This window comes from Pseudophryne corroboree, chromosome 6, assembly GCF_028390025.1.
Source record: "Pseudophryne corroboree isolate aPseCor3 chromosome 6, aPseCor3.hap2, whole genome shotgun sequence".
NCBI lineage: Eukaryota > Metazoa > Chordata > Amphibia > Anura > Myobatrachidae > Pseudophryne > Pseudophryne corroboree.
In genome coordinates this window covers 7,626,560-7,648,068 of record NC_086449.1, presented here as the reverse complement: position 1 = coordinate 7,648,068, position 21,509 = coordinate 7,626,560, and the positions used below count along the sequence as shown (strand labels likewise).

Below are 21,509 nucleotides of genomic sequence, written 5' to 3'. Positions count from 1 at the left end.
GGAAATCATGGGGTAACGAGCTTAAAAATAAGAATTTACTCACCGGTAATTCTATTTCTCGTAGTCCGTAGTGGATGCTGGGACTCCGTAAGGACCATGGGGAATAGCGACTCCGCAGGAGACTGGGCACAACTAAAAGAAAGCTTTAGACTACTGGTGTGCACTGGCTCCTCCCACTATGACCCTCCTCCAGACTTCAGTTAGGATACTGTGCCCGGAAGAGCTGACACAATAAGGAAGGATTTTGAATCCCGGGTAAGACTCATACCAGCCACACCAATCACACCGTATAACTCGTGATACAATACCCAGTTAACAGTATGAACAATAACTGAGCCTCTCAACAGATGGCTCAACAATAACCCTTTAGTTAAGCTATATACAAGTATTGCAGACAATCCGTACTTGGGATGGGCGCCCAGCATCCACTACGGACTACGAGAAATAGAATTACCGGTGAGTAAATTCTTATTTTCTCTGACGTCCTAAGTGGATGCTGGGACTCCGTAAGGACCATGGGGATTATACCAAAGCTCCCAAACGGGCGGGAGAGTGCGGATGACTCTGCAGCACCGAATGGGCAAACTCTAGGTCCTCCTCAGCCAGGGTGTCAAACTTGTAGAATTTAGCAAATGTGTTTGACCCCGACCAAGTAGCTGCTCGGCAAAGTTGTAGAGCCGAGACCCCTCGGGCAGCCGCCCAAGAAGAGCCCACCTTCCTCGTGGAATGGGCTTTCACTGATTTAGGATGCGGCAGTCCAGCCACAGAATGTGCAAGCTGAATCGTACTACAGATCCAGCGAGCAATAGTCTGCTTTGAAGCAGGTGCACCCAACTTGTTGGGCGCATACAGGATAAAGAGGGAGTCAGTCTTTCTGACTCCAGCTGTCCTGGAAACATAAATTTTCAGGGCCCTGACTACGTCCAACAACTTGGAAGCCTCCAAGTCTTTAGTAGCCGCAGGCACCACGATAGGTTGGTTCAGATGAAAGGCTGATACCACCTTAGGGAGAAATTGGGGACGAGTCCTCAATTCTGCCATATCCATATGGAAAATCAGATAAGGGCTTTTACATGACAAAGCCGCCAATTCTGATACACGCCTGGCCGAAGCCAAGGCCAACAACATGACCACTTTCCACGTGAGATACTTCAATTCCACGGTTTTAAGTGGCTCAAACCAATGTGACTTTAGGAAATCCAACACCACGTTGAGATCCCAAGGTGCCACTGGAGGCACAAAAGGGGGCTGAATATGCAGCACTCCCTTAACAAAAGTTTGAACTTCAGGTAGTGAAGCCAGTTCTCTCTGGAAGAAAATCGATAGAGCCGAAATCTGGACCTTAATGGAACCCAATTATAGGCCCATAGTCACCCCTGACTGTAGGAAGTGCAGGAAACGGCCCAGCTGAAATTCTTCCGTTGGGGCCTTCCTGGCCTCACACCACGCAACATATTTTCGCCATATGCGGTGATAATGGTTTGCGGTTACTTCTTTCCTAGCTTTAATCAGCGTAGGAAGACTTCCTCCGGAATGCCCTTTTCCTTCAGGATCCGGTGTTCAACCGCCATGCCGTCAAACGCAGCCGCGGTAAGTCTTGGAACAGACAGGGCCCCTGCTGCAGCAGGTCCTGTCTGAGCGGCAGAGGCCATGGGTCCTCTGAGATCATTTCTTGAAGTTCCGGGTACCAAGCTCTTCTTGGCCAATCCGGAACAATGAGTATAGTTCTTACTCCTCTTCTCCTTATTATCCTCAGTACCTTTGGTATGAGAGGAAGAGGAGGGAATACATAAACCGACCGGTACACCCACGGTGTCACTAGAGCGTCCACAGCTATCGCCTGCGGGTCTCTTGACCTGGCGCAATATCTTTCTAGCTTTTTGTTTAGGCGGGACGCCATCATGTCCACCTGTGGCCTTTCCCAACGGTTTACAATCAGTTGGAAGACTTCCGGATGAAGTCCCCACTCTCCCGGGTGGAGGTCGTGCCTGCTGAGGAAGTCTGCTTCCCAGTTGCTGACAGTGCTAACACGTGATTTTCCGCCCATCGGAGAATCCTTGTGGCTTCTGCCATCGCCGTCCTGCTTCTCGTGCCGCCCTGTCGGTTTACATGGGCGACCGCCGTAATGTTGTCTGACTGGATCAGTACCGGCTGGTTTTGAAGCAGGGGTTTTGCCTGACTTAGGGCATTGTAAATGGCCCTCAGCTCCAGAATATTTATGTGCAGGGAAGTCTCCTGACTTGACCATAGTCCTTGGAAGTTTCTTCCCTGTGTGACTGCCCCCCAGCCTCGAAGGCTGGCATCCGTGGTCACCAGGACCCAGTCCTGTATGCCGAATCTGCGACCCTCTCGAAGATGAGCACTCTGCAGCCACCACAGCAGAGACACCCTGGTCCTTGGAGACAGGGTTATCAGCCGATGCATCTGAAGATGCGATCCGGACCACTTGTCCAACAGGTCCCACTGAAAGGTTCTTGCATGGAACCTGCCGAATGGAATTGCTTCGTAGGAAGCTACCATCTTTCCCAGGATCCACGTGCAGTGATGCACCGACACCTGTTTTGGTTTTAGGAGGCCTCTGACTAGAGATGACAGCTCCTTGGCCTTCTCCTCCGGGAGAAACACTTTTTTCTGTTCTGTGTCCAGAACCATCCCCAGGAACAGTAGACGTGTCGTAGGGACCAGCTGTGACTTTGGAATATTTAGAATCCAGCCGTGCTGTTGTAGCACCTCCCGAGATAGTGCTACCCCGACCAACAACTGCTCCCTGGACCTCGCCTTTATCAGGAGATCGTCCAAGTACGGGATAATTAAAACTCCCTTCTTTCGAAGGAGTATCATCATTTCGGCCATTACCTTGGTAAAGACCCTCGGAGCCGTGGATAGACCGAACGGCAACGTCTGGAATTGGTAATGACAATCCTGTACCACAAATCTGAGGTACTCCTGGTGAGGATGGTAAATGGGGACATGCAGGTAAGCATCCTTGATGTCCAGTGATACCATGTAATCCCCCTCGTCCAGGCTTGCAATAACCGCCCTGAGCGATTCCATCTTGAACTTGAATTTTTTTATATACGTGTTCAAGGATTTCAAATTTAAAATGGGTCTCACCGAACCGTCCGGTTTTGGTACCACAAACATTGTGGAATAGTAACCCCGTCCTTGTTGAAGTAGGAGCACCTTTACTATCACCTGCTGGGAATACAGCTTGTGAATTGCCTCTAACACTGCCTCCCTGCCTGAGGAAGTTGTTGGCAAGGCAGATTTGAGGAAACGGCGGGGGGGAGACGTCTCGAATTCCAGCTTGTACCCCTGAGATACTACTTGAAAGATCCAGGGATCCACCCGTGAGCGAGCTCACTGATCGCTGAAATTTTTGAGATGGGCCCCCACCGTACCTGGCTCCGCCTGTGGAGCCCCAGCGTCATGCTGTGGACTTAGAGGAAGCGGGGGAGGACTTTTGCTCCTGGGAACTGGCTGTATGCTGCAGCTTTTTCCCTCTACCTCTGCCTCTGGGCAGAAAGGACGCGCCTTTAACCCGCTTGCCCTTATTGGGCCGAAAGGACTGTACCTGATAATACGGTGCTTTCTTTGGCTGTGAGGGAACATGGGGTAAAAATGTAGACTTCCCAGCTGTTGCTGTGGAAACGAGGTCCGAGAGACCATCCCCGAACAACTCCTCACCCTTATAAGGCAAAACTTCCATGTGCCTTTTAGAATCTGCATCTCCTGTCCACTGCCGAGTCCATAACCCTCTCCTGGCAGAAATGGACATTGCACTTATTTTAGATGCCAGCCGGCAAATATCCCTCTGTGCATCCCTCATGTATAAGAGTGCGTCTTTAATATGCTCTACGGTTAGCAATATAGTGTCCCTGTCTAGGGTATCAATATTTTCCGACAGGGAATCTGACCACGCAGCTGCAGCACTGCACATCCATGCTGAAGCAATAGCTGGTCTCAGTATAACACCTGTGTGTGTATATATAGACTTCAGGATAGCCTCCTGCTTTCTATCAGCAGATTCCTTCAGGGCGGCCGTATCCGGAGACGGTAGTGCCACCTTCTTTGACAAGCGTGTGAGCGCTTTATCCACCCTAGGGGATGTTTCCCAACGTGACCTATCCTCTGGCGGGAAAGGGTACGCCATCAGTAACCTCTTAGAAATTACCAGTTTCTTATCGGGGGAAGCCCACGCTTCTTCACACACTTCATTTAATTCCTCAGATGGAGGAAAAACAACTGGTAGTTTTTTCTCTCCAAACATAATACCCTTTTTTGTGGTACCCGGGGTAACATCAGAAATATGCAACACATTTTTCATTGCCTCAATCATATAACGTGTGGCCCTATTGGAAGATACATTAGTCTCATCGTCGTCGACACTGGATTCAGTATCCGTGTCGACATCTGTGTCTGCCATCTGAGATAGCGGGCGTTTTAGAGCCCCTGATGGCTTCTGAGACGCCTGGGCAGGCACAGACTGAGAAGCCGGCTGTCCCATATTTGGTATGTCGTCAAACCTTTTATGCAAGGAGTCGACGATGTCGCGTAATTCCTTCCACAGAACCATCCACTCAGGTGTCGACCCCGCAGGGGGTGACATCACATTTATCGGCATCTGCTCCGCCTCCACATAAGCCGCCTCATCAAACATGTCGACACAGCCGTACCGACACACCGCATACACACAGGGAATGCTCTGACAGAGGACAGGACCCCACAAAGCCCTTTGGGGAGACAAAGAGAGAGTACGCCAGCACACACCAGAGCGCTATATAACACAGGGATCCCACTATAAATGAGTGTTTTTTCCCTTATAGCTGCTTATTATATATATATATATATATATATATATATATACTGCGCCTAAATTTAGTGCCCCCTCTCTCTTTTTTACCCTTATGTAGCTTGACACTGCAGGGGAGAGCCAGGGAGCGTCCTTCCAGCGGAGCTGTGAGGGAAAAATGGCGCCAGTGTGCTGAGGGAGATGGCCTCGCCCCTTTTCCGGCGGACATCTCCCGCTTTTTCTGGAATTCTGGCAGGGGTATTTTTACACCTATATGGCCTTCCTGACTATATATGGTGTAGATTTGCCAGCCAAGGTGTATTATATTGCCCTCAGGGCGCCCCCCCCAGCGCCCTGCACCCATCAGTGACCGGAGTGTGAGGTGTGCATGAGGAGCAATGGCACACAGCTGCAGTGCTGTGCGCTACCTTGTTGAAGACAGAAGTCTTCTGCCGCCGATTTTCCGGAACACTTCTTGCTTCTGGCTCTGTAAGGGGGCCGGCGGCGCGGCTCCGGGACCGAACATCAATGGCCGGTTCCATGCGGTCGATCCCTCGGGAGCTAATGGTGTCCAGTAGCCTAAGAAGCCCAAGCTACCACCAGTTAGGTAGGTTCGCTTCTTCTCCCCTTAGTCCCTCGCTGCAGTGAGTCTGTTGCCAGCAGATCTCACTGTAAAATAAAAAACCTAAAATATACTTTCTTTCTAGGAGCTCAGGAGAGCCCCTAGTGTGCATCCAGCTCAGCCGGGCACAAGATTCTAACTGAAGTCTGGAGGAGGGTCATAGTGGGAGGAGCCAGTGCACACCAGTAGTCTAAAGCTTTCTTTTAGTTGTGCCCAGTCTCCTGAGGAGCTGCTATTCCCCATGGTCCTTACGGAGTCCCAGCATCCACTTAGGGCGTCAGAGAAATATTTGGATAATAAATTATTTCCCCGCTTACACTAACACAAAGTCTAAAAACTGTGGAAAGGGGAATAAAGGCTTAAGAACACTAGTCTACCTTCTTTATCAATTATCGGTACACGTTATCACATGCTGTCATGCAGCAGATCAGTAACAGCTCTCCTGCGGCTGGAGAACCGGCAGCTGCACTCCACGGCTAACCCGCGTGCTCAGGCTTCATTTCTGAATGGACCACTCAGCGCTCAGGTGCCACTTGTAAATGCAACAGCAGGTGGCAAGGAGCATCACTAAAAGCAGCTAGCGAGCGAACAAATCGGAATGAGGGCCTTAGTCCCAAGGCTGACCTGCACGTTGCTGGGACACAGCACAGGTAAGGAGAATCACTGCAGCCAGGAGCACTTAGTCCCAAGGCTGACCTGCGTGATGCTGGGACACAGCAAATGTAAGGAGAATCACTGCAGCCAGGAGCACTTAGTCCCAAGGCTGACCTGCGTGATGCTGGGACACAGCACAGGTAAGGAGAATCACTGCAGCCAGGAGCACTTAGTCCCAAGGCTGACCTGCGTGATGCTGGGACACAGCAAATGTAAGGAGCATCACTGCAGCCGGGAGCACTTAGTCACCATCTTCTGTGAGTGTAGGAAATGAGATTGAGGTAACTGTCCTGGCAGGAGGTCTGGTGTCTGACAACGCCTCTGACTGTGTGTAGCATCCGTCCTGTATTATGTACTGTCCCCGGATGCACTGGCTGAGTGTGTGCTCCCCTGAGTGTGTGTAGCATCTGTCCTGTATTATGGGACTGTCCCCGGATACACTGGCTGCGTGTGTGCTCCCCTGAGTGTGTGCAGCAGCTGTCCTGTACTATGTGACTGTCCTCGGATGCACTGGCTGAGTGTGTGCTCCCCTGAGTGTGTGTAGCAGCTGTCCTGTACTATGGGACTGTCCCCGGATGCACTGGCTGAGTGTGTGCTCCCCTGAGTGTGTGTAGCAGCTGTCCTGTATTATGGGACTGTCCCCGGATGCACTGGCTGAGTGTGTGCTCCCCTGAGTGTGTGTAGCAGCTGTCCTGTATTATGGGACTGTCCCCGGATGCACTGGCTGAGTGTGTGCTCCCCTGAGTGTGTGTAGCAGCTGTCCTGTATTATGGGACTGTCCCCAGGTGCACTGGCTGAGTGTGTGCTCCCCTGAGTGTGTGCAGCAGCTGTCCTGTACTATGTGACTGTCCTCGGATGCACTGGCTGAGTGTGTGCTCCCCTGAGTGTGTGTAGCAGCTGTCCTGTACTATGGGACTGTCCCCGGATGCACTGGCTGAGTGTGTGCTCCCCTGAGTGTGTGTAGCAGCTGTCCTGTATTATGTGACTGTCCCCGGATGCACTGGCTGAGTGTGTGCTCCCCTGAGTGTGTGTAGCAGCTGTCCTGTATTATGGGACTGTCCCCGGATGCACTGGCTGAGTGTGTGCTCCCCTGAGTGTGTGTAGCAGCTGTCCTGTATTATGGGACTGTCCCCAGGTGCACTGGCTGAGTGTGTGCTCCCCTGAGTGTGTGTAGCAGCTGTCCTGTACTATGTGACTGTCCCCGGATGCACTGGCTGAGTGTGTGCTCCCCTGAGTGTGTGTAGCAGCTGTCCTGTATTATGGGACTGTCCCCGGATGCACTGGCTGAGTGTGTGCTCCCCTGAGTGTGTGTATCAGCTGTCCTGTATTATGTGACTGTCCCCGGATGCACTGGCTGAGTGTGTGCTCCCCTGAGTGTGTGTAGCAGCTGTCCTGTACTATGTGACTGTCCCCGGATGCACTGGCTGAGTGTGTGCTCCCCTGAGTGTGTGTAGCAGCTGTCCTGTATTATGGGACTGTCCCCAGGTGCACTGGCTGAGTGTGTGCTCCCCTGAGTGTGTGTAGCAGCTGTCCTGTATTATGGGACTGTCCCCGGATGCACTGGCTGAGTGTGTGCTCCCCTGAGTGTGTGTATCAGCTGTCCTGTATTATGGGACTGTCCCCGGATGCACTGGCTGAGTGTGCGCTCCCCTGAGTGTGTGTAGCAGCTGTCCTGTATTATGGGACTGTCCCCAGGTGCACTGGCTGAGTGTGTGCTCCCCTGAGTGTGTGTAGCAGCTGTCCTGTATTATGGGACTGTCCCCAGGTGCACTGGCTGAGTGTGTGCTCCCCTGAGTGTGTGTAGCAGCTGTCCTGTATTATGGGACTGTCCCCGGATGCACTGGCTGAGTGTGTGCCCCCTGAGTGTGTGTAGCAGTAGTCCTGTATTATGGGACTGTCCCCGGATGCACTGGATGAGTGTGTGCTCCCCTGAGTGTGTGTAGCAGCTGTCCTGTATTATGGGACTGTCCCCGGATGCACTGGCTGAGTGTGTGCTCCCCTGAGTGTGTGTAGCAGCTGTCCTGTATTATGGCACTGTCCCCGGATGCACTGGCTGAGTGTGAGCTCCCCTGAGTGTGTGTATCAGCTGTCCTGTATTATGGGACTGTCCCCGGATGCACTGGCTGAGTGTGTGCTCCCCTGAGTGTGTGTAGCAGCTGTCCTGTATTATGGGACTGTCCCCGGATGCACTGGCTGAGTGTGTGCTCCCCTGAGTGTGTGTAGCAGCTGTCCTGTATTTTGGGACTGTCCCCAGGTGCACTGGCTGAGTGTGTGCTCCCCTGAGTGTGTGTAGCAGCCGTCCTGTATTATGGGACTGTCCCCGGATGCACTGGCTGAGTGTGTGCTCCCCTGAGTGTGTGTAGCAGCTGTCCTGTATTATGGGACTGTCCCCAGGTGCACTGGCTGAGTGTGTGCTCCCCTGAGTGTGTGTAGCAGCTGTCCTGTACTATGGGACTGTCCCCGGATGCACTGGCTGAGTGTGTGCTCCCCTGAGTGTGTGTAGCAGTAGTCCTGTATTATGGGACTGTCCCCGGATGCACTGGCTGAGTGTGTGCTCCCCTGAGTGTGTGTAGCAGCTGTCCTGTATTATGGGACTGTCCCTGGATGCACTGGCTGAGTGTGTGCTCCCCTGAGTGTAGCAGCTGTCCTGTATTATGGGACTGTCCCCGGATGCACTAGCTGAGTGTGTGCTCCCCTGAGTGTGTGTAGCAGCTGTCCTGTATTATGGGACTGTCCCCAGATGCACTGGCTGAGTGTGTGCTCCCCTGAGTGTGTGTATCAGCTGTCCTGTATTATGGGACTGTCCCCGGATGCACTGGCTGAGTGTGTGCTCCCCTGAGTGTGTGTAGCAGCCGTCCTGTATTATGGGACTGTCCCCGGATGCACTGGCTGAGTGTGTGCTCCCCTGAGTGTGTGTATCAGCTGTCCTGTATTATGGGACTGTCCCCGGATGCACTGGCTGAGTGTGTGCTCCCCTGAGTGTGTGTAGCAGCTGTCCTGTATTATTGGACTGTCCCCAGGTGCACTGGCTGAGTGTGTGCTCCCGAGTGTGTGTAGCAGCCGTCCTGTATTATGGGACTGTCCCCGGATGCACTGGCTGAGTGTGTGCTCCCCTGAGTGTGTAGCAGCAGCTGTCCTGTATTATGGGACTGTCCCCAGGTGCACTGGCTGAGTGTGTGCTCCCCTGAGTGTGTGTAGCAGCTGTCCTGTATTATAGGACTGTCCCCAGGTGCACTGGCTGAGTGTGTGCTCCCCTGAGTGTGTGTAGCAGCTGTCCTGTATTATGGGACTGTCCCCGGATGCACTGGCTGAGTGTGTGCTCCCCTGAGTGTGTGTATCAGCTGTCCTGTATTATGGGACTGTCCCCGGATGCACTGGCTGAGTGTGTGCTCCCCTGAGTGTGTGTAGCAGCTGTCCTGTATTATGGGGCTGTCCCCGGATGCACTGGCTGAGTGTGTGCTCCCCTGAGTGTGTGTAGCAGCTGTCCTGTATTATGGGACTGTCCCCAGGTGCACTGGCTGAGTGTGTGCTCCCCTGAGTGTGTGTAGCAGCTGTCCTGTATTATGGGACTGTCCCCAGGTGCACTGGCTGAGTGTGTGCTGCCCTGAGTGTGTGTAGCAGCTGTCCTGTATTATGGGACTTTCCCTGGATGCACTGGCTGAGTGTGTGCTCCCCTGAGTGTGTGTAGCAGCTGTCCTGTATTATGTACTGTCCCCGGATGCACTGGCTGAGTGTGTGCTCCCCTGAGTGTGTGTAGCAGCTGTCCTGTATTATGGGACTGTCCCCGGATGCACTGGCTGAGTGTGAGCTCCCCTGAGTGTGTGTATCAGCTGTCCTGTATTATGGGACTGTCCCCGGATGCACTGGCTGAGTGTGTGCTCCCCTGAGTGTGTGTAGCAGCTGTCCTGTATTATGGGACTGTCCCCGGATGCACTGGCTGAGTGTGTGCTCCCCTGAGTGTGTGTAGCAGCTGTCCTGTATTATGGGACTGTCCCCAGGTGCACTGGATGAGTGTGTGCTCCCCTGAGTGTGTGTAGCAGCCGTCCTGTATTATGGGACTGTCCCCGGATGCACTGGCTGAGTGTGTGCTCCCCTGAGTGTGTGTAGCAGCTGTCCTGTATTATGGGACTGTCCCCAGGTGCACTGGCTGAGTGTGTGCTCCCCTGAGTGTGTGTAGCAGCTGTCCTGTACTATGGGACTGTCCCCGGATGCACTGGCTGAGTGTGTGCTCCCCTGAGTGTGTGTAGCAGTAGTCCTGTATTATGGGACTGTCCCCGGATGCACTGGCTGAGTGTGTGCTCCCCTGAGTGTGTGTAGCAGCTGTCCTGTATTATGGGACTGTCCCCGGATGCACTGGCTGAGTGTATACTCCCCTGAGTGTGTGTAGCAGCTGTCCTGTATTATGGCACTGTCCCCGGATGCACTGGCTGAGTGTGTGCTCCCCTGAGTGTGTGTAGCAGCTGTCCTGTATTATGGGAGTGTCCCCAGATGCACTGGCTGAGTGTGTGCTCCCCTGAGTGTGTGTAGCAGCTGTCCTGTATTATGGGACTGTCCCCAGATGCACTGGCTGAGTGTGTGCTCCCCTGAGTGTGTGTAGCAGCTGTCCTGTATTATGGGACTGTCCCCGGATGCACTGGCTGAGTGTGTGCTCCCCTGAGTGTGTGTAGCAGCTGTCCTGTATTATGGGAGTGTCCCCAGATGCACTGGGTGAGTGTATACTCCCCTGAGTGTGTGTAGCAGCTGTCCTGTATTATGGGATAAGTATCACTATCATCCAGGGACCAGTGACCCTGTTCCACCACTCTACCAGTGATGGCGGGCACCAACAGAATGGCTGCTTGGCCGGTACGTAGGGCGTCGTGAGCTGAAGAGGCCGCTTACCCCAAGGCAAGCGACACAAAGGATCCCAGCCAGACTACAGGGAATATAGATCCCTACACAATGAGAAATGGAGGAGCACAGGAACGCCTGAATGTCACACTGCGACGGACAGAACTGGACACCTGGATGAAACACTTCTCCACTTCGTTGTCATCACTGCGGTCAGGAAGGTCTTCTGCAATGGTGACTGCAAGGGACCAACGTCTGATGACACCAAATATATAACATATACTGTCCTCCGGTTTCTTCATTTATGTAATCTATACTACAATAGTATATCTATACAGACATATAAACATGACTTTAGGAACTATCCTGTGTTTTATGGAACAACTCCTTATCCAAGAGCTTTACTTTCCATGAGAATTGAGCACACAGGTGCCCCCTGCAGATCACCGGACGTCACTACACCAGCAGTGTTCTGAGTTTCCCACCACCCTTTGAAGGGCACCGGAACCCAACCACACAGACTCTCCATAGGGATGTTGGACCTTTAAATGACCTGATCGATTGAGCTCCTCCCTCACATATATCCATCCGGATGGACGCTACGTGTGAGGTTTTGTGCTCCCGGCTGTGACCGCAGTGGTGGACACTGTGAAGTGGAGGCTTGGAGGTCTCGGATAATTCTTGTGCATGAGCAGGAAGATAGGAGGACTGGAGCTTGAGGCTTGCAGACTGGTTACTTGTGCTGAATAGTGAGGTCACAGACGGGTACTAGGGAACTGACGACTACCCAGGACAGAGGCGCGGAGTATAACTTGCCGGTGGTCTTCTCCAGGGACGTCCAGCAAGGGGATTTGGGTTTTTCTGCGCCCAACGAGCAGGCCGCGGCCCTCTGCCTGGGTTACCCTCTACTGACGCCTGTGGACCTTTGACGACTAAGATTCTGAGAGAGCTAGAATCGATGATACAAGGGATTGGACTAAAACCAACGGCACAGAGAGACAGACTAGAACCGATTACACAAGTTATCAGACTGGAGCCAATGGCACTGGATATCGGACTGGAATCGATGGTACAGGATTATCAGACTGGAACCGAGGGTACAGGATTATCAGACTGGATCCGATGGCACAGGATAATCGGACAGGAACCGAGGGTACAGGATTATCAGACTGGATCCGATGGCACAGGATTATCGGACTGGAATCGATGGTACAGGATTATCAGACTGGATCCGATGGCACAGGATTATCGGACTGGAACCGAGGGTACAGGATTATCGGACTGGAACTGAGGGTACAGGATTATCGGACTGGAACCGAGGGTACAGGATTATCGGACTGGAACAGAGGGTACAGAATAATCGGACTGGAACCAAGGGTACAGGATTATTGGACTGGAACCGAGGGTACAGGATTATCGGACTGGAACCGAGGGTACAGGATTATTGGACTGGAACCGAGGGTACAGGATTATCGGACTGGAACTGAGGGTACAGGATTATTGGACTGGAACCGAGGGTACAGGATTATTGGACTGGAACCGAGGGTACAGGATTATCGGACTGGAACAGAGGGTACAGAATAATCAGACTGGAACCGAGGGTACAGGATTATCGGACTGGAACCAAGGGTACAGGATTATCAGACTGGATCCGATGGCACAGGATTATCAGACTGGAACCGAGGGTACAGAATTATCGGACTGGAACCGAGGGTACAGGATTATCAGACTGGAACTGAGGGTACAGGATTATCAGACTGGAACCGAGGGTACAGAATTATCAGACTGGAACCGAGGGTACAGGATTATCAGACTGGATCCGATGGTACAGGATTATCAGACTGGAACCGAGGGTACAGGATTATCAGACTGGAACCGAGGGTACAGAATTATCGGACTGGAACCGAGGGTACAGGATTATCAGACTGGAACAGAGGGTACAGGATTATCGGACTGGAACCGAGGTTACAGAATAATCGGACTGGAACCGAGGGTACAGGATTATCAGACTGGAACTGAGGGTACAGGATTATCAAACTGGAACCGAGGGTACAGAATTATCAGACTGGAACCGAGGGTACAGGATTATCAGACTGGATCCGATGGTACAGGATTATCAGACTGGAACCGAGGGTACAGGATTATCAGACTGGAACCGAGGGTACAGAATTATCGGACTGGAACCGAGGGTACAGGATTATCAGACTGGAACCGAGGGTACAGGATTATCGGACTGGAACCGAGGGTACAGGATTATCAGACTGGAACTGAGGGTACAGGATTATCAGACTGGAACCGAGGGTACAGAATTATCAGACTGGAACCGAGGGTACAGGATTATCAGACTGGATCCGATGGTACAGGATTATCAGACTGGAACCGAGGGTACAGGATTATCAGACTGGAACCGAGGGTACAGAATTATCGGACTGGAACCGAGGGTACAGGATTATCAGACTGGAACAGAGGGTACAGGATTATCGGACTGGAACCGAGGTTACAGAATAATCGGACTGGAACCGAGGGTACAGGATTATCAGACTGGAACTGAGGGTACAGGATTATCAAACTGGAACCGAGGGTACAGAATTATCAGACTGGAACCGAGGGTACAGGATTATCAGACTGGATCCGATGGTACAGGATTATCAGACTGGAACCGAGGGTACAGGATTATCAGACTGGAACCGAGGGTACAGAATTATCGGACTGGAACCGAGGGTACAGGATTATCAGACTGGAACAGAGGGTACAGGATTATCGGACTGGAACCGAGGTTACAGAATAATCGGACTGGAACCGAGGGTACAAGATTATCGGACTGGAACTGAGGGTACAGGATTATCGGACTGGAACCGAGGTTACAGAATAATCGGACTGGAACTGAGGGAACAGGATTACCGGACTGGAACCGAGGGTACAGGATTATCGGACTGGAACCGAGGGTACAGAATAATTGGACCGGAATCGAGGGTACAGGATTATCGGACTGGAATTGAGGGTTCAGGATTATCGGACTGGAACCGAGGGTACAGGTTTATCGGACTGGAACCGGGGGTACAGGATTATCGGACTGGAACCGAGGGTACAGAATAATTGGACCGGAACCGAGGGTACAGGATTATCGGACCCGAAACGAGGGTACAGGATTATCGGACTGGAACCGAGGGTACAGGATTATCGGACTGGAACCGAGGGTACAGGATTATCGGACTGGAACCGAGGGTACAGGATTATCGGACCCGAACCGAGGGTACAGGATTATCGGACTGGAACCGATGGAACAAACTGGGTACTACCACAAGCTGCAGAAGTACAAAGACTGGAGCCCAGAGACGTCGCTCAGTGAAGCGACGTTATTAAGGGCACCTGCAGTCTGTCTGGTCAATCCTTATATCCCCCTCCGGAGAGCGGTAATAGGAGGAACCGGTCAGATGACCGCTGCTAGGCCAGGGATTGGTGAAGCAGAGAACAGCAGCGGATTGGTGTGCAGAATCAGGTGACCGCTGCAGAGCCTGTGATTGGGGAATCAGTGGTCTGCTGGTTGAAAGTGTCATTGCAGCACCCATGTCTGAGTTTTAGAGGGAACTCTGGTGTGGAGGAAGAAGGCCCGAAAGCTGGGTAAGTGGAGAGTGAGCAGAGCACTGCGGAGAGCCGGAACTGGAATTGGCATGCCATGCGTGGATCGCTGTGCAGAGAGAGCATGGTAACCAATATGAGCTATAATAAGCAGAGTGCCAGATTAAGGAGCTCCAATAAATGTACCAAGATTGAAGATGCCTCGTCACAAAAGTCCCATCAGTCTCAAACGCGGCTAGCACTCACCAATGCTCCAGGTGCTGGAATTGGCACTGAGCGTGTCATGCGGGGGATAGCGTCCAGAATTCATTACTCCCTGCCGGAGTCTTCTGGGAGCAGGCGATGCTCTGCCTGGAGCAAAAATGCCTTCTGCTATACCCCTTGCAAGATGTGAAGCGCTGTGCAAGTAATCCCCGAGCACGGCGGACAAACAATAGGTCAATCCGTGGTAGCTGGCAAACAAAGTGGTGCATAAGAGCGGCAACAGGTGGTACAGCCGTGTCCTCAACGCGTTTCTATGCAGATTGCCGCTTTTTCAAGAGGTGGGTAACAAATAGCCCAAAATGACCATCGGTCAAAAATTTTTACGGGGCTAACTGAATACCGCCCTTTGACGGTTCAGCAGAATTTTCCTCTAATTTACCCGTTTCTTCCAGTGGCAGTGCGACAGCACAATCTCCAAAAAGGAAAGAAGTCCAGGAGCTGCCAGTGTCACCAGCCTGAACAAGCTTGCCACGGGACACGGATAATCTCAGAACGTGAGTGTCTGCCCGTCCTGGTGTCTTACTGAGAGACAGGACCTGTTCTCCGTACCAAAACCAACTTTTTCACCAAGAATTTCCATTTAAATCGATTTCATCATTTATTCATGAAGCGCCATAAGGGGTTCCTGCAGCAGCGCCAGGCGATGGGGGGATTAGTAAACACCTATAGTGGGGGGGGGGGAAACAAAAAGCAATGGCGGGGCAGAACAGGTTCCAGCCACACAATCGCCAGGTATAAACCAGTTGCACAATGGTAAGCTTAGCACTCACTATTACCCGAGCCTGCAGATGGCGCTGTTACAGGCACCAGAGCAGCAAGGAAAGGACAGGAACAGGAAAACACACAGAGAGTGGGAGGAGGACCACTTACCTCAGGATAGGACCATTCCGGAGAGAAGTCTGTAATTTCCACTAGCCCTACTGAAGTGTCGCCTGGCTCAGGGAACGGGTCTGTAACTGCAGAAGTGCTTCCTCCCAATGGCTGCATCTGCTGGGGTTGTCCATATCCCGCTTGAACTGGTGAAGAATTGGCTTGAGGTTCCCCAAACTGTTCATACCCTCCTGGGGCAGCTTCGTCAGTCATCAAATCAGAGATGAGGTCCGGGAACTGGCTATCAAAGGAGATGTTGAAGTTTTCCGCAGAAAGCTCCATGTGCACACTGGACGCCCCAGAGGAAGAACTCAAATCATTTTGGATGATGGAATAGAGGTCGTTCATGTGGGTTCCCGGGGCTTCACCGTCGTCCTCCTGCCCTTCCCCTGCTGATACAATGTCCTTTCTCACCTCATCGCTGGAGCTGACCTGCTCATCCTTTGTCTCCTCCATTTCAATCTCCGATCCGTGGCTGACCTCCTCCGCCACACCACTCTCCTCCTCCTCCATCCCTGTCTTTCCCACACTTGGCTTCTCCTCGGCCATGTTTGTGACTAATCCAGCTTCTGTTAGATTGCCTGTTTCCATGTAACTCCCCACCTTGGAGCCCAAGTCCTCCATCCCTCCGTCAATCATCTCCGTTTTAAAGTCACCTGTCTTCGCCGCTCCCCCGTAAGTCTGTCCTTCCCTTGGGCTATTGAGGAAGGAGTCTGGGTCGAACGTTCCATTGCTTCCCCCGGGAGCTGCCTCCATGGCTACCTCCAGGCTGTGTGAGGAGGAGAGCAGGAGGCCCTCTACGGGCGTAGGCAGGATGGAAATGCCGACCGGTACGGTGGCAGGTTGGTTTACGGCGTCTGCTGGCAAAAGATGTTGGCTGGGTGTCAATGCCAGGGGCTTCTCTGCAATTCCGGTCATCACCAGCACCGCACTAATGCCGGGAACACCAGGGGTGGTCGTTATGGTGACTCCAGCCAGCTCCCTATCGGCGTAGAATCCATTTGTGAGCGTCAGCGGAGGGGAGGTCTGAGTGGTGTCTGGTAGGTCTGGGAAGGAATGTGAGGAGCTGGCGTCATTGGCCAAAGGTGCCTTGGCCCCCCTATGCCCTGGTCTTCGTTCCTTGCCTTGGTCTGGCTCCGTAGAAGACGAAGAGAAGTTCTGAACCTCGGTAAGAGCAGGGAATGGGCACAGTCGAGGCTCCACCTTTGGAGAGATGATGCGGTGCTTGGTGCTGGTACATTTGTGAGGAACGCTGCCGGATGATCCTTAAGGAAAAAGACAAAATGCTCATTTAGGTGTGAGAGATGAAACTGGCGAGACAGGAGACATCACACTAGATCAGGGGTTCCCAACCACGGTTCTCAAGGCACACTAACAGGCCAGGTTTTAAGGATAGCTATACTTAAACACAGGTGACTTAATTAGTACTTTTGTTATTCTGATTTAAGAATCTGTGCTCAAGCAGGGATATCACTAAAACAAGGGACTGTTAGTGTGTCTGGGGAAACGCTGTGCTGGATGAAAACGAAAACGCAAATAAACTAGACGTGGTATGGGCACAGGTTCTCTCCTGTTACCGGGACACACGCACAATGTACAGAGATCACACACACACACTGGTGTTACACAGAATTGAGGTGTATGGAGAACACACACAGACAGGTGTGGGTTGTACGGGAGTACACGGACAGGTGTGGGGTGTATAGGAGTACACAGACAGGTGAGGGGTGTAAGGGAGTACACAGACAGGTGTGGGTTGTACGGGAGTACACAGACAGGTGTGGGGTGTATAGGAGTACACAGACAGGTGTGGGGTGTATGGGAGTACACAGACAGGTGTGGGGTGTATTGGAGTACACAGACAGGTGTGGGGTGTATTGGAGCACACAGACAGGTGAGGGGTGTAAGGGAGTACACAGACAGGTGAGGGGTGTAAGGGAGTACACAGACAGGTGTGGGGTGTATGGGAGTACACAGACAGGTGTGGGGTGTATGGGAGTACACAGACAGGTGTGGGGTGTATTGGAGCACACAGACAGGTGAGGGGTGTAAGGGAGTACACAGACAGGTGAGGGGTGTAAGGGAGTACACAGACAGGTGTGGGGTGTATAGGAGTACACAGACAGGTGTGGGGTGTATTGGACTACACAGACAGGTGTGGGTTGTACGGGAGTACACAGACAGGTGTGGGGTGTTATGGGAGTACACAGACAGGTGTGGGGTGTAAGGGAGTACACAGACAGGTGTGGGGTGTATAGGAGTACACAGACAGGTGTGGGGTGTATAGGAGTACACAGACAGGTGTGGGGTGTACTGGACTACACAGACAGGTGTGGGTTGTACGGGAGTACACAGACAGGTGTGGGGTGTAAGGGAGTACACAGACAGGTGTGGGGTGTATGGGAGTACACAGACAGGTGTGGGGTGTACGGGAGTACACAGACAGGTGTGGGGTGTACGGGAGCACGCGGACAGGTGTGGGGTGTACGGGAGTACGCGGACTCACCCAGAGTGGTGTTACACAGACAGGTGTGGGTGCGGGGTGGGGGTTTGGCTTGGTGTGTTTCCAGCGTCTGCTGTACAAGTTGCTCTATGGAGAACTCGCTAGTTCCGTTCCCGTTACTGCAGGACCACTTAACGCCATGAACTGTAAAGAAGGCAAAATATCAAAAGGTGGATCTACCCCTCCCTCACCCACTGAAAGGTGCAGTAACCTCTTTCTACACCCCTCTTGTCCCTTACACATGGGTTCCGGATGATAGATAAGCTCCCACTGCTCTCTACACCCCTCTTGTCCCTTACATATGGGTTTCGGATGATAGATACCCTCCCACTACTCTCTACACCCCTCTTGCCCCTTACACATGGGTTCCGGATGATTGATAAGCTCCCACTACTCTCTACACCCCCCTCTTGTCCCTTACACATGGGTTTTCGGATGATAGATACCCTCCCACTACTCTCTACACCCCTCTTGTCCCTTACACATGGGTTTTCGGATGATAGATACCCTCCCACTACTCTCTACACCCCTCTTGCCCCTTACACATTGGTTCCGGATAATATATAAGCTCCCACTACTCTCTACACCCCTCTTGTCCCTTACCCATGGGTTCCGGATGATTGATAAGCTCCCACTACTCTCTACACCCCTCTTGTCCCTTACATATGGGTTTCGGATGATAGATACCCTCCCACTACTCTCTACACCCCTCTTGCCCCTTACACATGGGTTCCGGATGATTGATAAGCTCCCACTACTCTCTACACCCCCCTCTTGTCCCTTACACATGGGTTTTCGGATGATAGATACCCTCCCACTACTCTCTACACCCCTCTTGTCCCTTACACTTGGGTTCCGGATGATAGATAAGCTCCCACTGCTCTCTACACCCCTCTTGTCCCTTACACATGGGTTTTCGGATGATAGATACCCTCCCACTACTCTCTACACCCCTCTTGCCCCTTACACATGGGTTCCGGATGATAGATACCCTCCCACTACTCTCTACACCCCTCTTGTCCCTTACCCATGGGTTCCGGATGATTGATAAGCTCCCACTACTCTCTACACCCCCCTCTTGTCCCTTACACATGGGTTTTCGGATGATAGATACCCTCCCACTACTCTCTACACCCCTCTTGTCCCTTACACATGGGTTCCGGATGATTGATAAGCTCCCACTACTCTCTACGCCCCCCTTGTCCCTTACACATGGGTTCCGGATGATAGATACCCTCCCACTACTCTCTACACCCCTCTTGCCCCTTACACATGGGTTTCAGTTGGCTGATGAGATCTTCTTTGCTCCATTTCATCCACTCTTTCCGGTCACTACTTGTGGAGCACAGAATGGGGCCGCAGATCTTCCCACAATCCTCAATGGCTGGAACATTCAGATAGTGAACTAGAACAATATCTGGGTTCTGAAACAATAATAATTGTTCGTTCACGATCAAGGCAAAGACAGGTCCTCTGTAAGCGATCAGTGGGGGAGATTGAATTGACAGCGGGTTATTGGGCAGGAAATTCCGCCAGTGAGCTGGCATCACAGCGTACTGAAAACTCGCACAGACCAGTACCTATATATGAATGAGATTACTTAAATCCCCCACTTACACAAAATATTATTAGTTTGCTTGATCAGTTGTACAATCCACAAAGGCCAGCAGACCACCGAGGACACCTTGTGGCCACTTCACAAACTGCAAAGTGAAATAAAATTTCTAGAAGGCAGTGAGAGACCACGCACATCCGCCGGCCGCCAATACTCACCTGTAGGAGCCAGTAGCAGCGTCGGTGAAAGGTTGGAACAATGGACGAGTGGACGTAGCATCCATAGAGGCACTAGGGAGAGAACACAACCACCGTTACACTGACTGCCTGGGAGAGACAGCCAAGCTATGAGCAATTTCCTTCTCATCTCTATATTTATATTATAGCGGCTGCTTTCCTCTGCTCGCAGCCAATCCCATCGCCGCAACACGAACGCTGATAAACTGCGCACGGGCTGTAACCAAAGCACAAGCGTCTCCGAGATAAACTCACCTCCATACCCTGCACTTTCAGCTTCATGTGATCTTCCCGTGTGGTCTTTCCGTCCTTCCTCTTCTTCCAACAATAGCCATCTTTCCGGTATTTCACCTTCTTCCGGTTGTATAGGATGATGGAACCGTTCTGGGGTCTAGGGGACAGGACAGAGAGCAACAAAGTTTACCACCTGCCACTATATATCAGTAACAGGTATACTAATTCCTGGTTGTTTGCACGAGGTATTAAATTGCATTATTGCGTGGGGGGAATGGGGGGGGGGGGGGGGGTCGGCTGAACCAATATTCAGGGTATGAGGTCATATTTATGCTACGGTTGGTACAGCACAAATACTGGCTGCGTTCACTGTCTGCAGGTGGCCGGAGGTCTTCAGTCATCTGCTACACAAGCCTTGTTCAGGCTCTTGTCTGCGTCCCTTGCTATTTGGCGACAGTAGACTCCTGCAGCGGCGCAGACAGTCGCCAGCGTGAATATAGGGGGTCTGTGGGAACGGCTCAGTAACAGGCGGACAGAGGTTGTTGCTTTATTTCTTAAAAATGTAAACTGCGGCCATAGATATTAATGCGGATACAAGTCTTCCAAGGAGAAGTCTCTAAAGAATTAGCGCTGGTTACATATCAGGCGATGTCTAACAATAATAGAGAAAATCAGGCATCCTGTAAGTAACTTGGAGATGGGAATGGAAAAGCGGGCCCATAATAAATATGCAGGTACTGTACCTGGTCTTAGGGGCGCAGGATAGCCATTCGTCGTGCTTCTCGAAGGTGATAAGGTAAGAGGCGATTTCCTGCAGGGAAGAGAGACAGAGAACTCCCTGTAACATAATGACGCCCATGGGATAAACTGGTTTACGGGTGACGGGGGTCTGAGCAGCGTCTCCTTATTACGACTCTACCCCCTGCACACCCGTGTCAGCCCGCTTTTGAAGTGGGGGCAGGAACAGAACAACATGATGATTAAAATGGTCACAGCGGCACAGATTATTTCAGGTGGCGAGTGCGTTGATCTTGCGGGACACGGTGAGTATGTGATTACATTTAGTGTGGGGAGGGCGACTGTGTCATGATGTGAGGAAGAAAAAATAAGATTTTAAACCTACCGGTAAATCTATTTCTCCTAGTCCGTAGAGGATGCTGGGGACTCCGTAAGGACCATGGGGTATAGACGGGCTCCGCAGGAGATAGGGCACCTAAAAAGAACTTTGACTATGGGTGTGCACTGGCTCCTCCCTCTATGCCCCTCCTCCAGACCTCAGTTAGAGAACTGTGCCAAGAGGAGATGGACAATACAAGGCAGGATTTAGCAATCCAAAGGCAAGATTCATACCAGCCCACACCAATCATACC

At 52.0% G+C, this 21,509-nt stretch overlaps 1 protein-coding gene across 3 annotated transcripts in view; it reads right to left on the bottom strand.

Moving 5' to 3' along the window:
* LOC134935883 (calmodulin-binding transcription activator 2-like) overlaps positions 1–21,001 on the bottom strand; it is an 86,949-nt gene extending 65,948 nt beyond the window's left edge. For all 3 annotated transcript variants that reach the window (XM_063930730.1, XM_063930731.1, XM_063930732.1), the window contains exons 1-6: positions 20,883–21,001; positions 20,161–20,296; positions 19,888–19,959; positions 19,385–19,538; positions 18,118–18,258; positions 15,612–16,876 (exon numbers count right to left, since the gene is read on the bottom strand). In XM_063930730.1, coding sequence (XP_063786800.1) covers positions 15,612–16,876; positions 18,118–18,258; positions 19,385–19,538; positions 19,888–19,959; positions 20,161–20,296; positions 20,883–20,998 — 1,884 coding nt within the window. In that variant the 5' untranslated portion in view covers positions 20,999–21,001. The remainder of the gene's footprint in view (positions 1–15,611; positions 16,877–18,117; positions 18,259–19,384; positions 19,539–19,887; positions 19,960–20,160; positions 20,297–20,882) is intronic.
* Between the last annotated feature and the right edge of the window lie 508 nt (positions 21,002–21,509).